This window comes from Pezoporus flaviventris, unplaced genomic scaffold, assembly GCF_033815535.1.
Source record: "Pezoporus flaviventris isolate CSIRO_AGI_PZ_B2104156 unplaced genomic scaffold, CSIRO_AGI_Pfla_v1 ptg000020l, whole genome shotgun sequence".
In the NCBI taxonomy this organism is placed as follows: domain Eukaryota; kingdom Metazoa; phylum Chordata; class Aves; order Psittaciformes; family Psittacidae; genus Pezoporus; species Pezoporus flaviventris.
The window spans coordinates 4,623,500-4,642,450 of NW_026892568.1; the positions used below are offsets into that span (position 1 = coordinate 4,623,500).

Here is an 18,951-nt window from a genome sequence, read left to right on the forward strand (position 1 = left end):
AGATGGAGAAACAGAGCATGGGACAGAACTCTGAGACATTTTTATGTAAATAAGCCCTCAACAGCCAGACAAGTTATGAGGAGATACCGCTTAACCATCCACATCCCTTTCGCGACCTGGACCTCTTGAGTCTAGCACCATTTTATTTCTTAGATAAAGTCATTAAGATGTACACAGCATGCACCTCTGATCCCATGCTGGGAAAACTACTGCCTCCTCTCCCAGCATGGATGCAGACTTGTCCATCAGCACACGCTACAGACAGTACCATTATGCTTAAATGCAGGTTTGCTGTACCCACAGGAGGGCATCCTTAAGGGACAGTGTTCACGCACTGCTTTTCTCTGGAGAGGGGAAGCTTGTGTTTATTTTGGCAAATCCTTGGTACTCATCACTAGGAGAACAGCATTCAATCTTTGCTTTATCTTCTAGCTGCTATTATTTCACTGTTGTTATGCATAGGTTTGGCAAAAGCCATCAGAATCCCTCATTCTATTGTGTCGTGCTGATACTAGAGCATCTTCATACATCTCAATATAAATTGTTTCCAGTAAATTGAAAAAAAAAAGAGCAGCTGCAATAAGATAGAGGCTGAATAAGGACATCAGAGATTTTTGTATAGGTATAAAATATAAGCAGTCCCCCTCATCGTATCACACAAAGTTTCTTGTCTGTCGTGTGCCAACAAATAGAGGAAATAAAGTTTGGATTTATCCAATTTTCTTTCTGAGACGGTGGAAGGCACGACAGTGATCAGCCAAAAACTTATCACCTTATTTCTATGTAACATGTTTGCAACAAATCAGCTCTCAAGCAATATAAATTTACAGGGATTTATTGACGAAGGCAGAGATGACATGATCAGTATAGAGAAACTTCTGGTAGTATAACCATAGCTAGAGAACCTTGTTAAATGAGATTGTAAGGTAGTATGTGAGCTGCATGCCAACTAGTTCCTGCACAGCTCAGGAGCAAGGCTTCTGCCTAAAATGCTTCAGAAATACACACACACAAAGATGCAGCGTATTCCCATTTATACATAACTAGATTTTAATGGAAACCCAACGCAATCGTGGGGAGTGAGATACTGTTTCATTAATGACTTGACCCTTAGTGGACTCATGTCTGTTAGCTAAGCTGGAATCATAATACGTGTTTTAATATGTTTTCCTATGTTCAGTGCACTCATCTGTTTAGACTAAACAGTTAACTAAGGCCATGTGTTTAATTTAAGCCTTGGTTTCCTACATGAAGCCTTCTTGGATTTTTCCATTATGGTTCTGAATACTTTTCTATTACTTTGAGCATCTAAGCAGCAGCACTAATTACATTAATTAAACGTAATCAGATATTAATATTGCATAATATCCCCATCCACTGGTTAACTTAGGTGTGCAGTCAGAGGTCAGTCAGCCTTAATTAACCTGCAGCTGAAGAAGCATAAGCAAAGTCACTCCAATCACCGGGATAAGTTTTCCATTGCTACACTTCCTCTTTGTTTAGCCAGACATAACAGACCTAGCAACAAGCACACACTGGAGACATTCTTAGCATGAGCTCCCTAGGCATGTAAGAAATCAAGGATTTCAACACAGACTTACATGTCCAGGTGACAAGTGTAACCTTTGCAGCGCAGCATCGCAGTATTGGAGCTCCACCTTCTTGACTTCCTGGCGCTCAGCTGGTGTGACAGGCAGTGTACAGAGTGCAGGGGCTCCCTGTCAAAAACAGAAATACCATTGTAAAACATGCCGACCAGAAGGAAACAGGGCAGGAAGGCCAGGAGGCCTCCATGGATGGATAAGGGGCTGCTGAGAAAACTCAGAAGGAAAAAGAAAGCTTATAGAAGGTGGAAGTGAAGACAGATGGCTTGTGGAGAATACAGGGGTGTTGTTCATGAAGTTAGTGATGAGGTATAGGAAAGATAAGGCCCAGTTAGAACTGAGTCTGGCCAGGGAGGTCAAATATTACAGGAAGGGCTTCTATAGCTTTATTGCACAAGGGGTAATGGGTTTAAACTTAAGCAGGTTAGATATAAGGAAATATTTCTTTACTGTGTGGGTGGTGAGACACTGGGTGTTCCAAAGAAGTGGCAAATGCTCCATCCCTGGCAGTGCTCAAGGCCAGGCTGGATAGGGCTTGGAGCAACCTGGACTACTGTGACATGTCCTTGCCCATGGCAGGGAGGTGGAACTGAATGATCTTAATGATCATAAGGTCCTTTCCAACCCAAACCAGTCTGAGATTCTGTGATCTTCTCACAGCAGCTATTTTCCAGTAAAGCTTTTCCGGGACAACCCAGTTGCATCACAAACTCTTTAACTCGTATGAACTTAAACATAAGGGACTAACCTGTTTAACTTGCCATTTTATTGCACTTACCCGATCGAGTTGGTTTATTTTTAAACAGCTTGCTAAAGAATTGTTTTACCAATATCAAGAGTACTTCTGCCCGGATCTTCTTTAATAATACTGGAAACCATTCAAGACACAGATTTCCCTTTTAATGTTTTCCCTCTTGAACCCACAACTCTACAGTTTCATCATTCATTTATTTTTATCATTAATTTATCTTTTTTTAATAAAAACACAGGGGGATTTATCCAGGGAAACCAGGCTGCCTCAATTAACCTACACTTTTATTTTAGGCTTCTGCATAAACAGGGATTTTCTCTGACAGAAACTGAAGATCCTGTGGTATTTCTCTGAAGAAAAAGCACAAATAATTAAGCATGCTCTGCTTTATTTTTAATTGCACTAACGTTTCTTTATTCCCATTTCAAAGCATTAGCACTATTATTTAGCACACTCTGGGAACTTCTGTAGTCTTGCAAGTCCCCAGTGGAAGTGGGAATTCATTGGGAGGGTAAACAGAAGCCAAATATATTTTTAAGACCATACTGCCTGTTCATTTTCCTTATCACACAAGGCTTTGCTTGATTTAAAGGCCTCCCATCTGACCCTCTGTGGGGTGGATGCAACCAGGGTTTATTATTCACATGAAAGACTACTGACATGATTTGATGTGGGCATCTGCCATTTTAGCCTTTTGGGGTGCTATAGCAAATAGCTATATGGGGTGCAAAGCTGCTCTTTGCTTTCCCAGAGTCATAGAACATTACACTGTGATCCCTCACAGATTTCCTGCAGCACATGCAAAGAGTAGTCACCCTTCTGGGGCTCTGCATGTGAGCTGATTTGCTTGTCCATGTCAGGTGTTAGAAAAAGGTATTTCACTGGTCAATTTAAAGTATTAATAACACATGTTTACTTCGAAATTGTATGCAAGGAAACTAAGTTTGCTAGCTGTAACATGTCAGTTGTGGCTGTATCACTTGGATCCCTGCAGGGCTGTTTGTGTTCACCTGCAAGCGTAGCACCTGTAGATGCAGACAAGCCAGCACAGGGAAAGAGGCAGCTTCAGCCAAAAACTGAGTTTTCAGATACTTAGGAGTAAAAGTAATATCTGTGGACAACAGCTTATGAACTTCAGGCAGATACTCAACAACTGCAGAACACTTCCGTAGCTTCTGTGTAGACACTCATGCTGAAGTTTTGCCATGCAAGCAATAGCCTAAAAATAGCCTTAACATTTATTTGCTTTTGTAGAAATCTTACATGAAGCTATACATTAACCCAACCAAAGTTTTATACCTGAGTACACTCAAACTTTGAGGGCAGAAAGAACTGAATTGTCCTGTAAAACACAATAGGAAAACACTCACCAAGATGAGCCACTTCCACCTGTCTCTCCTCCAGGGACCATCTTCCCATTGGGTTAAGTCTACTACAGCCCAAAAGTTCAAATGCAGCCAAAACTCTCTGTAGCTCCCATTAGAATAGCAAAAACTACAAACAGAACCAAGCAGTCACACTGCAGAACCCAGCACACAACCAGCAACAGCAACCAAAAAGCTTTTAATGAGCAGCTGATGGGTTGTTTTCAGCTCTGCCCTCTGGGAAAAACACCTGAGCCCCTGCCCAGGCATCAGGCACAACCCATTCTCCAGCCTAGATCTACAGGCTTTGTCACATAGTTTGTAAATTAGAAGAATGGTTTGAGGATAAAGATGATGAAAACTTCTAGCAGCATGTAAAAAGAATAAAGCGAAGAAAGGCATCAACATTTGCATCACTGAAATTTCCACCTGCCACATAAAAGTGCAGAATAATCCTGATAAAGTCAAAGTTACCTTATACATTTCAGACAGGGACAGTGTAGAGACCTGAATATAAATGTGTCCTTTGTGTACCTTGTTACTTGCTCTTTACTCATTTAGTAAGAAATTTTTTCAGCACCCAAAGAGAAGTTCAGGTTGTACTTGTCTATAAATTGCAGGTCCGATGCAATATAACTTTCAGCCTGCAGGTACCTGATAAGAAGTAGTATAGTGTTGCATCACATTTTTTTTCCAGTTAGGGGTACAGAAAGTAACTCACTTCCATGTTCCAAGCACGTGTAGGGAAGGAACTATCCTTTACCACCAGAGTATGGCTTTTCCAACAACATTTTTTTAGATCAAAACTTAGACTAAAGAAAGGTTTAGGTGAATGGAAGAGAAATCAGTAGAACCTGTCTAGAGAGCAGGCCTGTTCTCTGGAACTACGACATGTGAGTTTCCCTTATAATAATACTGAGGGTTTTAGTGATTTCTTGTAAATATGAAGACTTTCAAAATGTAGAGTAGAATAGGATGGTTTCAGTCCATGGACACACTGAATGTGTGCAAAATTAGCAAAAGGACTAATGCTATTGCTCAGTAAATATTCTGTAATACTAACAGGAAAGGAGCTACTTATGATTGGATGTGGGATTACATCTAGATACCTTCAAAAGAAAAAAAACACAATCAACCTTCTATTTGGATACAAAACCATATGAAACAATATGCTTTGGTCTTTGTGCATGAAGTTTTACATTTCAAATATTAGGTGATTTTGCCTGTTTTCAGTTTCAGTGTGTGTGAGCAGACAAGATGACAAGTTTAATCATCTAGCCATCTGCCTTGCATGTATTTCTCTCATCTTTCCAGACTTTTCTTAAACTTGCACTTCTTTATATTTTGCAGTTCCCTCCTTTTGGGGTTTGGTGAACTCAGCTTGGAATCTTTGCTCTGTTGGGAAAAGACAGTCACCTGTCAATATTGAAACCAGCCATATGATTTTTGATCCCTTCCTAACTCCACTTCGCATAAACACAGGGGGAAGAAAGGTACGTGTTCTATCCTGCTCTGGTATAAAACCAAGAAGTTACTAGACTTACAAACATTTGCTCTATTTTATGTTTCTAAAGCATGTACACTTTTGTCTCAGTCAGCTGCAAGGCAGAATAACAATGTAGTGTTTTACAAATCACACGATTTCATTACTGATGGAGAAATAGCAACTACACATTTCTGGTTGTCTTTTTCATAGTAACCATTACTTGAAACTCTGCTGTCAGAAATAATAGCATCTCACTTAGAAACTCAATATTTATAATTAAAATTAATGTTCATCCTGAGTAGCATTTTAAAGGGGTTATTCTAAAGTCATAAAAATACCAGGTTGGAAGGGACCAGGTTATTTAAAATGGCCGAGACCTTCTTTTGGTCATCCAAATTAGGATCGCGTTGCAGTGCCATAACATAAAGGGGTAGGAAGGCATGAGCATCTTTATGTTATGAAAAACTCATCTAAAATCAGCATGGTAATTCTTGTTGAAAAGTGGCCACCACTCCTGACTGTTTTATTAACCACTGTTTCTGACCAATAATATTTTTTAAATCATGTATCTAGAAACCTTGTTACCCAGATTTGGAAAGTACATCTCAATGAACTGAGGTATGAAAACAGAGTCAGGCTGGGTTAGGTAATGTGTCTACTTGTGGTTTGGGAACCTCAACTTCTAGGCTAGGACGGTCCTCAAGTAATGAAGTTATCAATTCTGTTTGTTCAACTGAAGGGTTGATACTTTTCAATTGTAAAGTTATTTTGTATAATAAAAACCATCTTGAAGCTGTTGGCACTCTTGGAAATAGTCCTTGGATCATTGTGGTTTTGTTTCCCTTATGTGCAGGTTGCTTAAAAGGGGTTTTTAAATATTATGTTGCTTATTCCATGCAGGCGGTTCTCTTTTGTTAAACCTGTAATACACAACAGTGCAGATGAAAAGGCACTGTGGCTTACAGCACTGGAAAAATCAAAAGAGTCTAACAAAAGGTTATTCCAAAATGATTTCTCTTCTCCTGTTGTCTTGACAAATGAGATTGCTGCTGGAAACAGTGTGAGATGTTAGAACTTCGATCCATACTTCCCATTGAGTTTCTGGTGGTACATGTGCACATTACTATCGATGTAAGCTTCATCATGGAAATGATGAAATGGTGGTGTTACTGAAGGACTATAATGCTTTCAATGATGGCCCAAATTTCAGGGTAATATATATATTTTTGTTTTTAAACAGATATGCATTGAGGTTTTTCATCTTGATACAAAAAAAGAGTTTTATTGACTCTGCAATTTATATAATGGTTGAAATATTTCACATTATTTATGAATTACAGTATGACACAACATGACATAATGTGACAATCAAGGACAAAAGTAAATGGAAGGTGTCAGTGAGTAAAAGCCAGGTGTTTTAGAATATTTAATGTCTTTAGCAGTCTTAAGGATTCAGCTGTTTCTTGTACCAGCTGAGGGTGAAGCAAATGTCCGAGTATTAATAAGGTATCGGAGGCACTGATAACCTGGGATGCTCTATCAGTAATGAGGTGTTCCTACCACACTCACAAATGTTATCCTGCTTCTATCATGTTACAAGAACGTTGTGCTTCACCTGTTCTAGAGAGGTTTCTGAAATGATTGAATCAAAATCCTCCTTTGAGAAGATTGCAGTTTTAATGCCTTAAACAAATTCTTTGCTCATAGTTGAGGCTTCAGTGAGGATTTGATTTGGCAGGTGGCGTATTTGTGTTCAATTTTGGTAATGTTTTTTTCTATGTTAAAAATGGAGGTGTGTTTCATACGGGCTGAAGCACTTCAGTTTTCAGGGCAACGAACCAATTCATATAGCAGCCAGGGAATTTCTTAGACAAGACTTCACTGTGATTATGCTGTACATGAAAGGATTTTATGGAACTGATCCTAAGAAAAATGGTGAATAAATAAAAAAGGGATTTGAAACAGTTTCAAATCAAAGTTATAATAAGCTAGCTCCCATGCACAGTGAACAAGAGAGACAGCTACTTGCACACAGAATCAAAATTATACACCTCTCTTGAAAAGGGAGCTGGGAGGAGAGTCAAGCCTTAAGAGACAGCTTGATGGAAGGAAACAGTACAGTTGCTCTTGGCACAGTAACTTCAGATTTTTAACAAAATGTTTTGCTATTGAAGTAGAACTTGGGTTTATTTCAGCTGCAAAACTCAAATAGTTATTTTGGAAAACAACATTTCTGCTTTGTGTGCTTCACTTTTGCAATTAACTCAAGAAGGAACACAAAGGGCTCACCCACAGGAACGGAATCAAAGACCAGTCTGAAGAAATTCAGATAACACGTATCTGGGTGATACAATCACTGCCTTAATACTTCCTCCTAACTCTTTCATTCCTTACCACTCATTTCTCTTTGGCCTTTATTATTACAGGGAGGGGGAAGCATTGCTTAATTTCTGTAAGCTAGTTATCCGTTTAGTTCTCAGCTTCCACCTCAGCAGACTAAAACTATTCCAAACGATTCCATTACAGAATTTATGACCAAAGATTCCACCTTAAGAACATACCTTTCTAACCGATTCTGTTAAGAGAGTTTATTTTATTTCAATATTATTAATGGTAGGCATCACTGAGACTATCCTACATTTTTTAGATCACTTGGGAATAAAATAGTAATTCTCTTTTTCCTAAAGAAAAGGAACAGTCTGAAAGGAGAGTGTAAAGGACATCATCACTGTCATCTACCCTGCAGCCTACAAGTAGTAGGGGCCTGGTGACTAAATAGTCACTTCTGATTTGAGGCCAAGAAGAAAATTCTCCCCATTCCGTTTAGGAGCAAAAGGGATGGCAGCACAATCTGCCAGATACTTACACTTTGATCCAGTTCTTCACAATAACATTCCAGTGAGCAGTGATACACTGCTCTATGTACTGCCCAAAGATCGCAGGGCGGTATCGGGTCGTGCGATTTATGATTCCAGCACCATCAGATGTTTTTCTAAATTGTGCTGTTATTTTGTATGTTTGTGCTTCTCCATTTCCTGAGAAAGTGGCTTCTTAGGTCCTGGAGGCTGAATAGCACTGGTACAAATAATTGGATTTCAGGATCCAGAATCTCAGCCCAAGATGTTTAATGAGTTTACACACAGACAGATTCCCCAGAAGAAATGTTGCTTTTGAGGAAATTCCCCAGGTTTCAGTTCTCTCTCAGGCCCAGCTTTGTCTCTGGATTACCAATTCTAGTGAATTTAACATGCAGTCCATTTCAGATAAAGTTCTTTTTAATAAACAATACAAACTCTTACTAATATGCAAATCACACTCTCCGCTCTGGAACTTCCTCTGGGTTTTTTCTTTAGATTCAAATAAGCACCAAGACAGTCAGCAACAGGACAACAGAATGACTCTACTGACAGACCAGTGTAGTCAAGTGACATACAGGCAGCAAACACTACAGGTTTCAGATGAGGCTTTGAGCAACCTGGTCTAATGGAAGGTGTCCCTGCCCGTGGCAGAGGCTTGGAACTGGATGAGCTTTAAGGTCACTTCTAACCCACTCTATGATTTCCAGACTGTCATGGATGATAGTAGAGGGTGAACAAACCACCTCACTTCCCACTGAGCTAGTTCTCTGCTGAGTTTTCTTTCTCCATTCACAAGTGCTGGCAGTGTCTCTACTCCAAGAGCTCTGCCTTTACTCCCTCAAAATTCATCTATCTGCCTTTGATCTCCTGATTCTCTGTGGACTTAAATTCAAGAGCTATGTTTCCAAAATTCTCTAAGACTGAGCTACAGCCCTTGGCCATATTTCTTTTTTCTCCTCCTAAACGCGTTAAGTAACAGTATTTGCTTCAGACACTAAGCGCATCCCTGACAGTTAATTAAACCATGTCTCATAAGCAGCTGTCTTACTAATCATTTTAGGTCATGCGCAAGGACTTAAATTGTTGTCTAAAGCAGGTAAAGTTCTGTTTAGAATCCCTGTATTTTTAAGACAGGGAAGGACATTGGACCTGCTGTTGACCTCCTGGGAAATAAACAAATCGATGTCTGCTGGCCAAAGGCTGCTACATACATTCTCTAGCTCCGTGTGCATAAATAAAAGTTACTCGGTACAATCCATAAGTCTGCCTTCTCATATAGATATTAATGACTGCAATCACGTATTATTTAAATTAATGTCTTTATAAATAATTGGTTCATTCTAGGCATCACAAGATAATGGCAATATTTAGCAGTTTCTAAACTAAAATAAGAGAGGAGAAAAGAGATTTATGAATTGAAATCAGTTAAATGGTTTCTCTGCCAGCTAGTTCTGATTCCATGCTGTTCAATCAATTCAGAGTATTACTAGCATTTTTCTCAAGAGTGTAATATATGACAACTGCCAAGCTTTGCTTTGGTGATTACTAAAAGGACAGATATTGGTGTGAACCATATTTCAGCACTGCAGGAATATAAAAAATGAATTGTTAGAAATGGTCCAGGAGGAATGGATAGCAATAAGACATCAATGTCATCTGTAAACTGACTTGTGATGAATTTTTGGAGAGCTTAATAATATGCTGGTTTGATTTAGAGCAGTTTCAGAAAGTCAAAAGTCTGGTGCAAACATCAAAAACTTTAATGAATAAAAAATGAAATATAGTATTGCAGCTTAAATAATTGTTTGCCACTTCTAATAGTGGTGCAGTATTGCATGTTCTCAGATGTGTGAACATAAAATGAAGCCAGCAGGTTCAAGTAGCTTGTTTGTTCGTCCTCATCACTGACTTCAGAACAGGAAAAAATGCTTATTATTTCAGAAATGCTTGCAAACTTTGCTGTTAGACCATATTCAGGGAAAAACATATATTTAGGGTCTAGGTCTGTCTCTGTACTGTTTCCTTATCACTTCAGTGATAATCTACTGTTTCCTTATCACTTCAGTGATAATCTTGAGATTGAATCAATATGTGGGGACTCAGATGTGCAGCTTGATGTGTTCAAATTTCCTGGTTGTCTGTGCTAGTGGAGCACCACTGAAATCATCAAGGAGTCCTGAGTGGGCACAAAGATGTATTTTTACAGCTTCTTTACAGCATCAAGGTTTTCTTGCTCCAGTATAACTGCCATGCTTGACGTTTAATCTTGTCTAGTGTCGTAAAACAAGCCCACTTGTCTGCCATGGGAAACTTCTGAGCAGATCCCAAATTGGGCAAGAAGTGACTCAGCAGGTTTACACCACAAGCTTTGGTGTGCCCTGGTTTGGAGCTCAGGGTATGCTCTCATTTTGGCAGCAGTACCTTTCCAATTATATGCTGTTATTATATATAAACCATATCTCAGCTGCAGCTGTGTAGTAATTAAAAGCAACCCTGGTACCCTTGCAGAGGGGCATGTGCAAACCCTGGAAACGCATTCAGTGGGATGTTATCTGAAACATCAAGGGGGACCACTGTTATGGACACTGGGGAGTAGATTAGTTAGAAGGTTAAAGGGTCTGTGATATTGAAGCTGGGCTAACTGATACTAGTCAAAGGTCTTGTCCATTGCTTGCCTTTTTACCTCCTCAACTATTTATTTCAAAAAGCTCTTTTCTTGTTTTCAGTTTCTAATAACGTAGCTTCAAAAAAACGACTGGAGCTGCAGCTGGCCTCCAACTACTGATAGTTTGATATATTCAAAGGGATTTTCAAAAGTACCAGCGTTGCTCTTAATGCCCTTTTCCTATCTTCTAATATGCGTGATGCATTGTTTTGATAGTATCTTATTTGGATTTATTTCATCTTGCCCTCAGGTCAGTTTATAAACCTACATATTTATTTCAAGCCTTCCAGAAGTAAAAGTAACATACATCTTGTCTTTGTACTTGATTCTGTACTTGGGGCTATAACCAGTGATATGAAGAGGCTGAAGATTTTCTTTTCTCTCACACTGATGCTGCTGTCATAGTAAAAGTGTGCAAGTTTCCTAAGACCATATGCTTTAAATGGAGTATAATTTTGTATTCTAACATTGCTAAAACACATTTCCTGCTCTTAGAAGGATGATTCAAGCTTTGCTTTTTTTTTGGTTACAAACATAAAATAATAAATGTATCACATATTGAAACTTAGTAAAAGATGATAATATTTTCCTGAAAGCGGGTATTCTTGGCACAATATCAAAGGAATGTTTTTAACTGAGAGCCTGCTGGAATGGAGGGGGATGTTCCATGTCATTTTGTTCACAGAAGTTGAATCATATTACCCAAATCAAGATATCTGGGGAAGATGCACAACAGATAATAGTTTTCTTGGTCACATGTCCCTGTATCATTTTACACTGAATGTAATGAGGAAATCACCACACGTTTGGCAGGGATTTCTTGCAGCTGGAAGAGGTACTTTATAACAGATGCATGTCAATTCTGATAGAATCTAGAAAAGATGGGGATGAGTAACCCTGCTGCCAGGGTGAAATGCACATTGCTGTGGCAGTCAGATGTGCCATTCAGAATAATGGGTAGCAGCTTGGTGCTAGGGAGAAGTGCAAGTTCACTTTTCTCCTGCCGGTACTATTCAACTGGTTGTTGAAGACTGAAGCTTGCCTATAAAGGTATTTTAGGATCAGATGCTAGAAAGCAGCTTAAGGGGAAAAACCTGAAGCAGTGGTCAGTGAACTGTGTCTAATAGTCAAAACCAGCACCTCCTCATCAAACTGGGATCTGGATGGTACAGCAGTGGGGGGATTTAAGCTGCATGTCGCTTAACAGGCTGAGTAAACCATCAGTAGATGATGCTGGAGCACAGCAGGAAAACATACATAAATTGGGGGTAGGAAGCTGTTCTTACTGTAATGGACTGTGTATTACAGGGGACTGCAGGTCTTGCAATAAAACTGGAAAGAGAAAATAAGCCTTTTGTGTGTACCCTTTTTTTATCTGGGATATGTTGTTCCTGTACAGAAAGTGATGAAAAATCACAGCCCATAGTAGTATTGCTCAGATGTGTAGTAGCCCCTGTGTCACTTGGGTAGGTGTTTGAATCTGTAACTCTTGTTTGGTTTATGTAACTTTCAGCTGAAAGCAATTATTACTGAACAGTTTTACCGCCAGCTTCTTTATCAAGCAATTGCTTGTGTCCTTGAACAAGGAACCGACCCAAACTATCAATGTAGGTCTGACAATGGAAATTTTAGCTTTCAAACTGAAAAACTAGGAAGTTAAACTTGACCACCAAAAATCATTGGGGAGTTTGTTTTAACTATGATTAAGATAAAGAAACATTTCCTTTTGTAAACTTGCATAGAAGGATAGAAATAAAGCGTAGAATCTTGATACATCAGTAGAAAATGACCAATGTGTTACGTCCTTTTCTAGGATCCAGTTCATCTTTCCTGTCTCAATTTACAACAATTTCCTTACAGGAAAAATGTTTGTATGTTTGCCTTTGTGTGCATGTGTATGACACTCTTAGCTTACCTCTTTTTTCTAAAGCTGTATCCTATCCTTCGTCATTTCAGCAGTCAGACAAAGATGAGCGAACATGTGAGGTTTGTTCTGCAGTTTATTAGCCAGAATTTTTCAGAAGCTGAAAATTCACTGCAGAATCATAGAATTGCTTAGGATAGAAAAGAGCTTTAAGATTACCAAGTCCATCTTTAAACCATGTCCCTAAGTGCCACACTGACACATCTCCTGAATCCCTCCAGGGATGGCAATTCAGCCACTGCCCTGAGCAGCCTGTTCTAATACTTGACAACCCTTTCAGTGAAGACTTTTTTCTGATATCCAATCTAAACATCCCCTGGTGCAACTTGAGGCTGTTTCCTCTTGTCCTGTCACTTGTTACCTGGGAGAAGAGACCGACCTCATCTCACTACAACCTCCTTTCAGGTAGTTGTAGAGAACGACGATGTCTCCCCTGAGCCTTCTCTTCTCCAGGTCCCTCAGCCGTTCCCCATCACACTTGTGCTCCAGGCCCTGCACCAGCTCCATTCCCTTCTCTGGCCCCGCTCCAGCACCTCAATGTCTCTCTTGGAGTGAGGGGCGCAGAACTGAGCACAGGATTCGAGGTGTGGTCTCACCAGTGCCCAGGACACGGGGACAGTCACTGCCCTGCTCCTGCTGCCACATTAGTGCAGATACAAGCCAGGATGCTCTTGGCTTTCTTGGCCACCTGGGCACAAGCTGGCTCATGTTCAGCTACTGTTGATCAACACCCCCAGGTCCTTTTCCGCTGGGCAGCTTTCCAGCTGCTCTTCCCTAAGCCTGTTGTGAGCATGGGATTGCTGTGAACCACATAAAGGACCTGGCACTGAGCCTTGTTGAACTTCATACAATTGGCCTTAGCCCATTATCCAGCCTGGTCAGATCCCCCTGTAGAGCCTTCCTACCCTCAAGCAGATCACACTCCTGCCCAGCTTGGTGTTGTCTCCAACCTGAGAATGCTCTTGGTCCCCTTATAAGTAACTGTAAGACACTGATTAAAGCACCAGTCTGAATAAACAGAATCATGTGTAAGGGAAGTCAAAACAATGTTGATTTTGTGAATTTATGTTTTGGCTCCATTGCATCAGCTCCAGCTCTAAATAGTGCAGTGAACAGGTAAAGGGATGGCTTCTGTAAAGTTCTCTTGAACTTTAATTTGTGTAACTTGCATCATAACTTGAAACCATCTGAAGGAATTTCATACGGTGCTGATGCACCCTGAGGGGATGGTTTCACAGGCACTTGGAGCATCTGAAGTGACTATTAAGAGCTAATTCTGTTTTTTCAGGAAAGACGTTAGGAATGCACAAGGTCTGACTAGCTCAAAGCTGCTTTTGGAATCAAGGTGAAAATGTACAACAGATACATATAAAAGTAGTGCTGATCTCTAACCTGTGACATCCTGCTCAGGAAAAAAATATACTGCATGCTGCACTCTTCAGTTATTTTAACAGCTCAGTGCCACCTGCCTCAGGGAAGCTATTCAGCAGGAGAGGGTGCTATGTAGAATGCACTAACTTACATGGCATCTTGCCACGTAGATACATTTGAGGTATACATATTTGGTGAGGAGGAAGGGGAAGAAGAAGAGAAGATTAATAGGGCAAGAGTTAATAAGGACTAATTGTCCTTATTATTGTCCTGGATGTGTAGCAAAAAGGAATGAGTATACCTTTTATTCCCTTTCTTCTATGCCCTGCCAGCAGCTGGAGGCAGCGTATCAACATCCTAATTTGCTCCTGATAGTATTAAATCCCTGTACTCACAATCTGCAGTCCTCCATTCCCTGCTACACAAACAGTGCAAAGAAATACATCACAGATACGGCTTTAAATCACAGCATCTTCCAGGGCGATGCCAAGGGCAGCACAGCAGCGCTGAGGTAGCACTTAAAAGCTCCTTTGAAGATACTTTGCCTTAACTAAGTATTTAGCCCTAACTAAGTATTTTATCTAGTCCTATTTCATCTAGAACTATTTGAGACCTCTACCCAAAATACCGTTCAAATGGACTAAGCAAAAAAGCTTAGCAAAAAAAAAAGGATTAAAATGTGAATTATTTTTAATCACACAAATGTACTTTTGATGACATCACAGCCCTTCCAAATAAATGTACTTTTGTGTTTAGTTTGGTAAAGCATGTTATTTATATGATGGACATTAATAGCTAGTTTTGACTGACTTAAGCTTTTAATGCAAATATACATTCCTGATCTTTTCTTTCAGTGTTTCATTAAAAATGACAGGCTGCCATGGTTTCAGTAGCCTGAAGATGGATTGGGATGTGGAGCTCTGTTTGATACATATGGGGCTATTTACTAGGTATTGCTCAATTACAAGCACAGAAACACCATTAAATGGGTCTCCTTGTTTGATATTGCTCAGAGACAAATTTGAACACCCAGGGAGAGATAAGCTCTGCACCTAGAACCTCAACACCAAGGTGGATTTGGCATGGAGAGAGGCAGTGATATTGGAGATATTCTCAGATTCATCAGCCACCCAACAGTAAATCCATGCCTCTAAACCTCAAGTTTAGGCTTTAGCATTTTATCTTTTCTATTTGAAATCTCCTCAGAGCAAGTAAGCCCACTGTCTATCCATCACCAGATGGATGTTGTATCCAGGCTTTTTATAGAATTTACACTGCACTCCTTTTATATATATATGTATTTACAGAAGGATATTGTTTGGAAGCACAGGGATGTATGCCAGCATCTATGATCAAATTTCAGATGGAGTGATCCTTACTCTTGTGCAGAATTTTGTGCCATCTACTTAACCATTTGTCACCACCCAAATATCTTCAGTCCTTGAAGTAGCTACATACTGGTTGTAAACTATTTTTGTATCTTTTTTGACCTTTGGGGAGGCCTCTGTGACAATCTTCTGTTAACACAGTGTTCCATAAACAGAAGAAATAGTGCAGCCTGGTTTCCTACAGAATCTCATTTTAAGCTTCTTTATAGCTTCTGTTCCCCATTATCACTTCTCCACTACTCCACAGATCCCCTCCATTAGAAGACAAAGGCAGAAAATGCTGTGGTTATTTCCAAGTTCCTCTGTGCCCTGCAAATGCACTTTCTGATTGTCCAGCTGGCTGCTGCTAACAGCAGTCTGTAATGCCTGAGTTTTACCTGCCTGTTCCTCAGTACAAAATCAGTTTGGTCCTTTCTTCTACCCAGTTTTCACAAAACACTGAGATACCTGCTTCTTTGTCAAAGTTGGATAAAACTGGCCAGCAGATACTGGAGTTAGTGCACGGAAAGCAGGGAACAACCAGCTAGTTACTACTATTACAAATTATTTGCTGTATCTTTTGTCATAGACATCTTTTTGCAAGTAGTGTGTCTCTGTGAAGGCAGCAGCTATCAAAGTTTTTGTAACAAACAGGGAATTTCAGGCGTAGTTGTATATTTAAAGACAGAAAATGCATATCCTGTAGACTGCCACTGTTAACATCACTGTTTTGCACATCAGTTTTTGGCTGCTGTTTTCTCCAGCAGATATGCATCATTTTCAGTAAGCATCAGAGAGCACAGCACTAAGAACTAACATCATAGGCAAAATAAAATTAATAAGGTAATAAGAATATAATAGAGCTTGGATAAAAATCCTAATGTACCCAAGGAGTGTCTCACCCAAGGGTTTTCATTCTTCATGTAGAAAATCCAGCAGTATTTGAACATAAATAGTATGCTGTTTTCTTACCACTGTGATGAATTCAAGTTAGGGAGCTAATCATCACAAAACCTCATGAAAACCAAGGCAAAATGCAATGCAAGGCCATGTGTAAGGACTATTGTACTGAGCAACATCACAGCTAAAATCCCCTTCCAGCAATGTGGTCTCACAAGCCGAAGGTGCACTACAAGAGAATCTGCTCAGAAGTATCTAAGGTAGCTCAGAGGAGAACAAGCAGAGGTTATTGGCTTGAATTGTGAAACCAGGGTATTTGAGCTGGCACTGCACAGCTGGTGAGGAGCTCAACCAGCCATGGTGGGCAGCTCTGCATTCCTCTCCATGGTTTGGGTGAAACTTCTGCCTGAAGAGCTCAGGATATTTGAATGGACTGATATTTTTCCAAATGTCATGTTCTTTAAATGCTGTTTGAAGTTGAAGGTTTACTCAGTTCCCCTTAGAATATCACTGCAAATATCACCAAGATGTTTATATGTGTCCAGCTGCTTTAGCACCTCCTGTTCCTACTCTCCCAAAACAGTGCAGGAGAAGAGGAGAAACTGTTTAGCAGGAAGAAGCCTTAATCAGCTTCATAATGAATGCTCACCTCTGCAAGTGAAGGCATAACATCCTCATGAAAGGGCCGACACTTCATTCTCAACGACTCTCATGTTGTATGTATTGCTGCCTGGACTGCTACCAATTGCCTGTCATACTCTACAAATAAGCAAAAAATATGAAATCAGAAGCACAGTTATGAATATATTCTTCACCACAGACTCCACAATATGTTTGTTCATTGAAGGTTGTGCCAATGAAAACCTCTACAAGGCCCTAGATAACCCAGGGATCATCACAAGTCAGGGAGTATTTCACTTGCATCTCCATCATTCTTTGAGTAAAAACCTGTTTTCTTTCCAGATCTCTGATAATGCTGTCAATAATGATGTATTCTTGGTCCAGTCTCATGCCTCGGTTCTGGGCTCTCTGATTATCTCATTGAAAGGATTAAGTATTATTTTGGCCAGTGGATTTTGCTCATATCCTCTTCCATTTAGACTGGTCTTTTCCTGAAAGCCCTTTAGCTATAAAACCATGTGCCTGTTTCAACATCTAAAATCCTTTGTCTAGTAATGTTTGTCTTTTTTTTAGTGCACCATCGTGCCCTGCGTAACTAATCACAGGAATAAAGGGATGTGCAATGAGCTATATACTGAAGAGATACCTAAAAAGAGCAGCTTCTGGGGGGAGCAAAATGCATGCCAGCACTTAAACTTTTCTTCCTGCCACTGCCAGATACCATCTGTTATATCTTTAGAAGGTTTGGGACTGTCGATTTCCTGTGAGCAGCAGAGAGGTGATTACTGGAGAGCTGTGCTGCTGAACCAAAAGCCGGCGCTGCACGGTGTGATGCCCGCAGCAGCCTTTAACCGATCGCTCCATGCATAAATTAGGAGCAATATTACAGCATCTGGTGTATGTAATGGGAGAATAAAGCAGCTGTGCTAGATGAAATATTGAGTATGTCAAACTATTACAACAAACTTTATAAATATTACTGTTAGTCTGACTGCAGTCATTTTTTAATGGCATGAGAAGACAGAAAGAAAGAGGAGCTTTGCACATCAAAAGCCATGAAAAAGAATGATACTACTGCAGAGAGCGTAAGGACCAGTACACAATTAGGACAGAAACTGGCTGAAAACAAGAAGGAAACTGGAACAGCAATCCCGGAGTGAGGATAGTGCTCAAGATCTGCCATGCTAGCAAGAGACCACAAAGCATTAGAGAGACGTATTTTGCAATTCTTTGCAAAATGAAAGTTACATTTCATTAGCTCTTTATGGTATTTTGAGCCCAATCAATAAGCTTTACGACCTGCATCCTCTATTGGCTCATTGAAGCTAACTGGGCTATCAGCTTTCTGTCTCGATGCACTATAGATAGGCAATCACACTTTATTTAACGATTGAAATGGACACCGTTGGTGAAACTGGATTCTTCAGTGAGATATGTAATTGTCCCTAGCTTATGCAGCTTTTATTGATTATTATTGAAAACATAATTTCATGCTTGGTTAAGTCATAAATTTAATTCATTTGCTAGCAACATACGGTAACAAATATGACATTACCAGTAGTACTTCTAAGAAGGGAGAGGAAGTTCTGTGCAGCTAGCCAACAAATACAAACTATCTAAGCACTTGCTGGTTAGTTTTTCAGCATTATCTGCTGTTTTAAAAGCACAGGAAAAAACTTTTCCATCTGAAGGAGGGTGGCTGTGACTGAAAGTTGTCACTTAGCTGTAATATGTAAGTTGAGTCTTGTGGGTACATTACTTAGCTTTGGTAAAATGGAATTGCTGCTGCTGCCGCCTTTTGATGGCTTCAGGATGGGGCATTGACTGGGGAAAGGACTTGTGGCTGCTTATGGGATTTCAATAACCACAACTGAAAATTTAGCATCATCCTTCATGTAGTTGTGTCTGCATCTGTGCCACATTTCCACAAATGCACACAAAAGGCACCAAGGAAAGGTAGGAAGTATCCTTTGTTACACTGGATTCAGTGAGAGATACTGAGCATGGCCTATGTGCAAGGCACACCCTCTTCTTCCTTTT

The 18,951-nt window shown here is 40.0% G+C and overlaps 1 protein-coding gene and 1 long non-coding RNA gene across 6 annotated transcripts in view; one reads left to right on the top strand and one right to left on the bottom strand.

The window, feature by feature from the left end:
- Positions 1-18,951, top strand: part of CA10 (carbonic anhydrase 10) — a 192,750-nt gene that overhangs the window by 69,277 nt on the left and 104,522 nt on the right. For both annotated transcript variants that reach the window (XM_061455427.1, XM_061455426.1), the window contains one exon: positions 5,070-5,212. In XM_061455427.1, the coding sequence (XP_061311411.1) occupies positions 5,070-5,212 (143 nt within the window). The remainder of the gene's footprint in view (positions 1-5,069; positions 5,213-18,951) is intronic.
- Positions 1-18,951, bottom strand: part of LOC133270333 (uncharacterized) — a 195,832-nt gene that overhangs the window by 1,554 nt on the left and 175,327 nt on the right. For 2 of the 4 annotated variants that reach the window (XR_009743744.1, XR_009743747.1), the window contains exon 3: positions 13,609-17,049. This is a non-coding gene — a long non-coding RNA (uncharacterized LOC133270333). Of the gene's footprint in view, positions 1-1,601; positions 1,719-13,608; positions 17,050-18,951 lie in introns of those variants that run through there. The other 2 variants (XR_009743746.1, XR_009743745.1) reach the window with 2 other exon arrangements.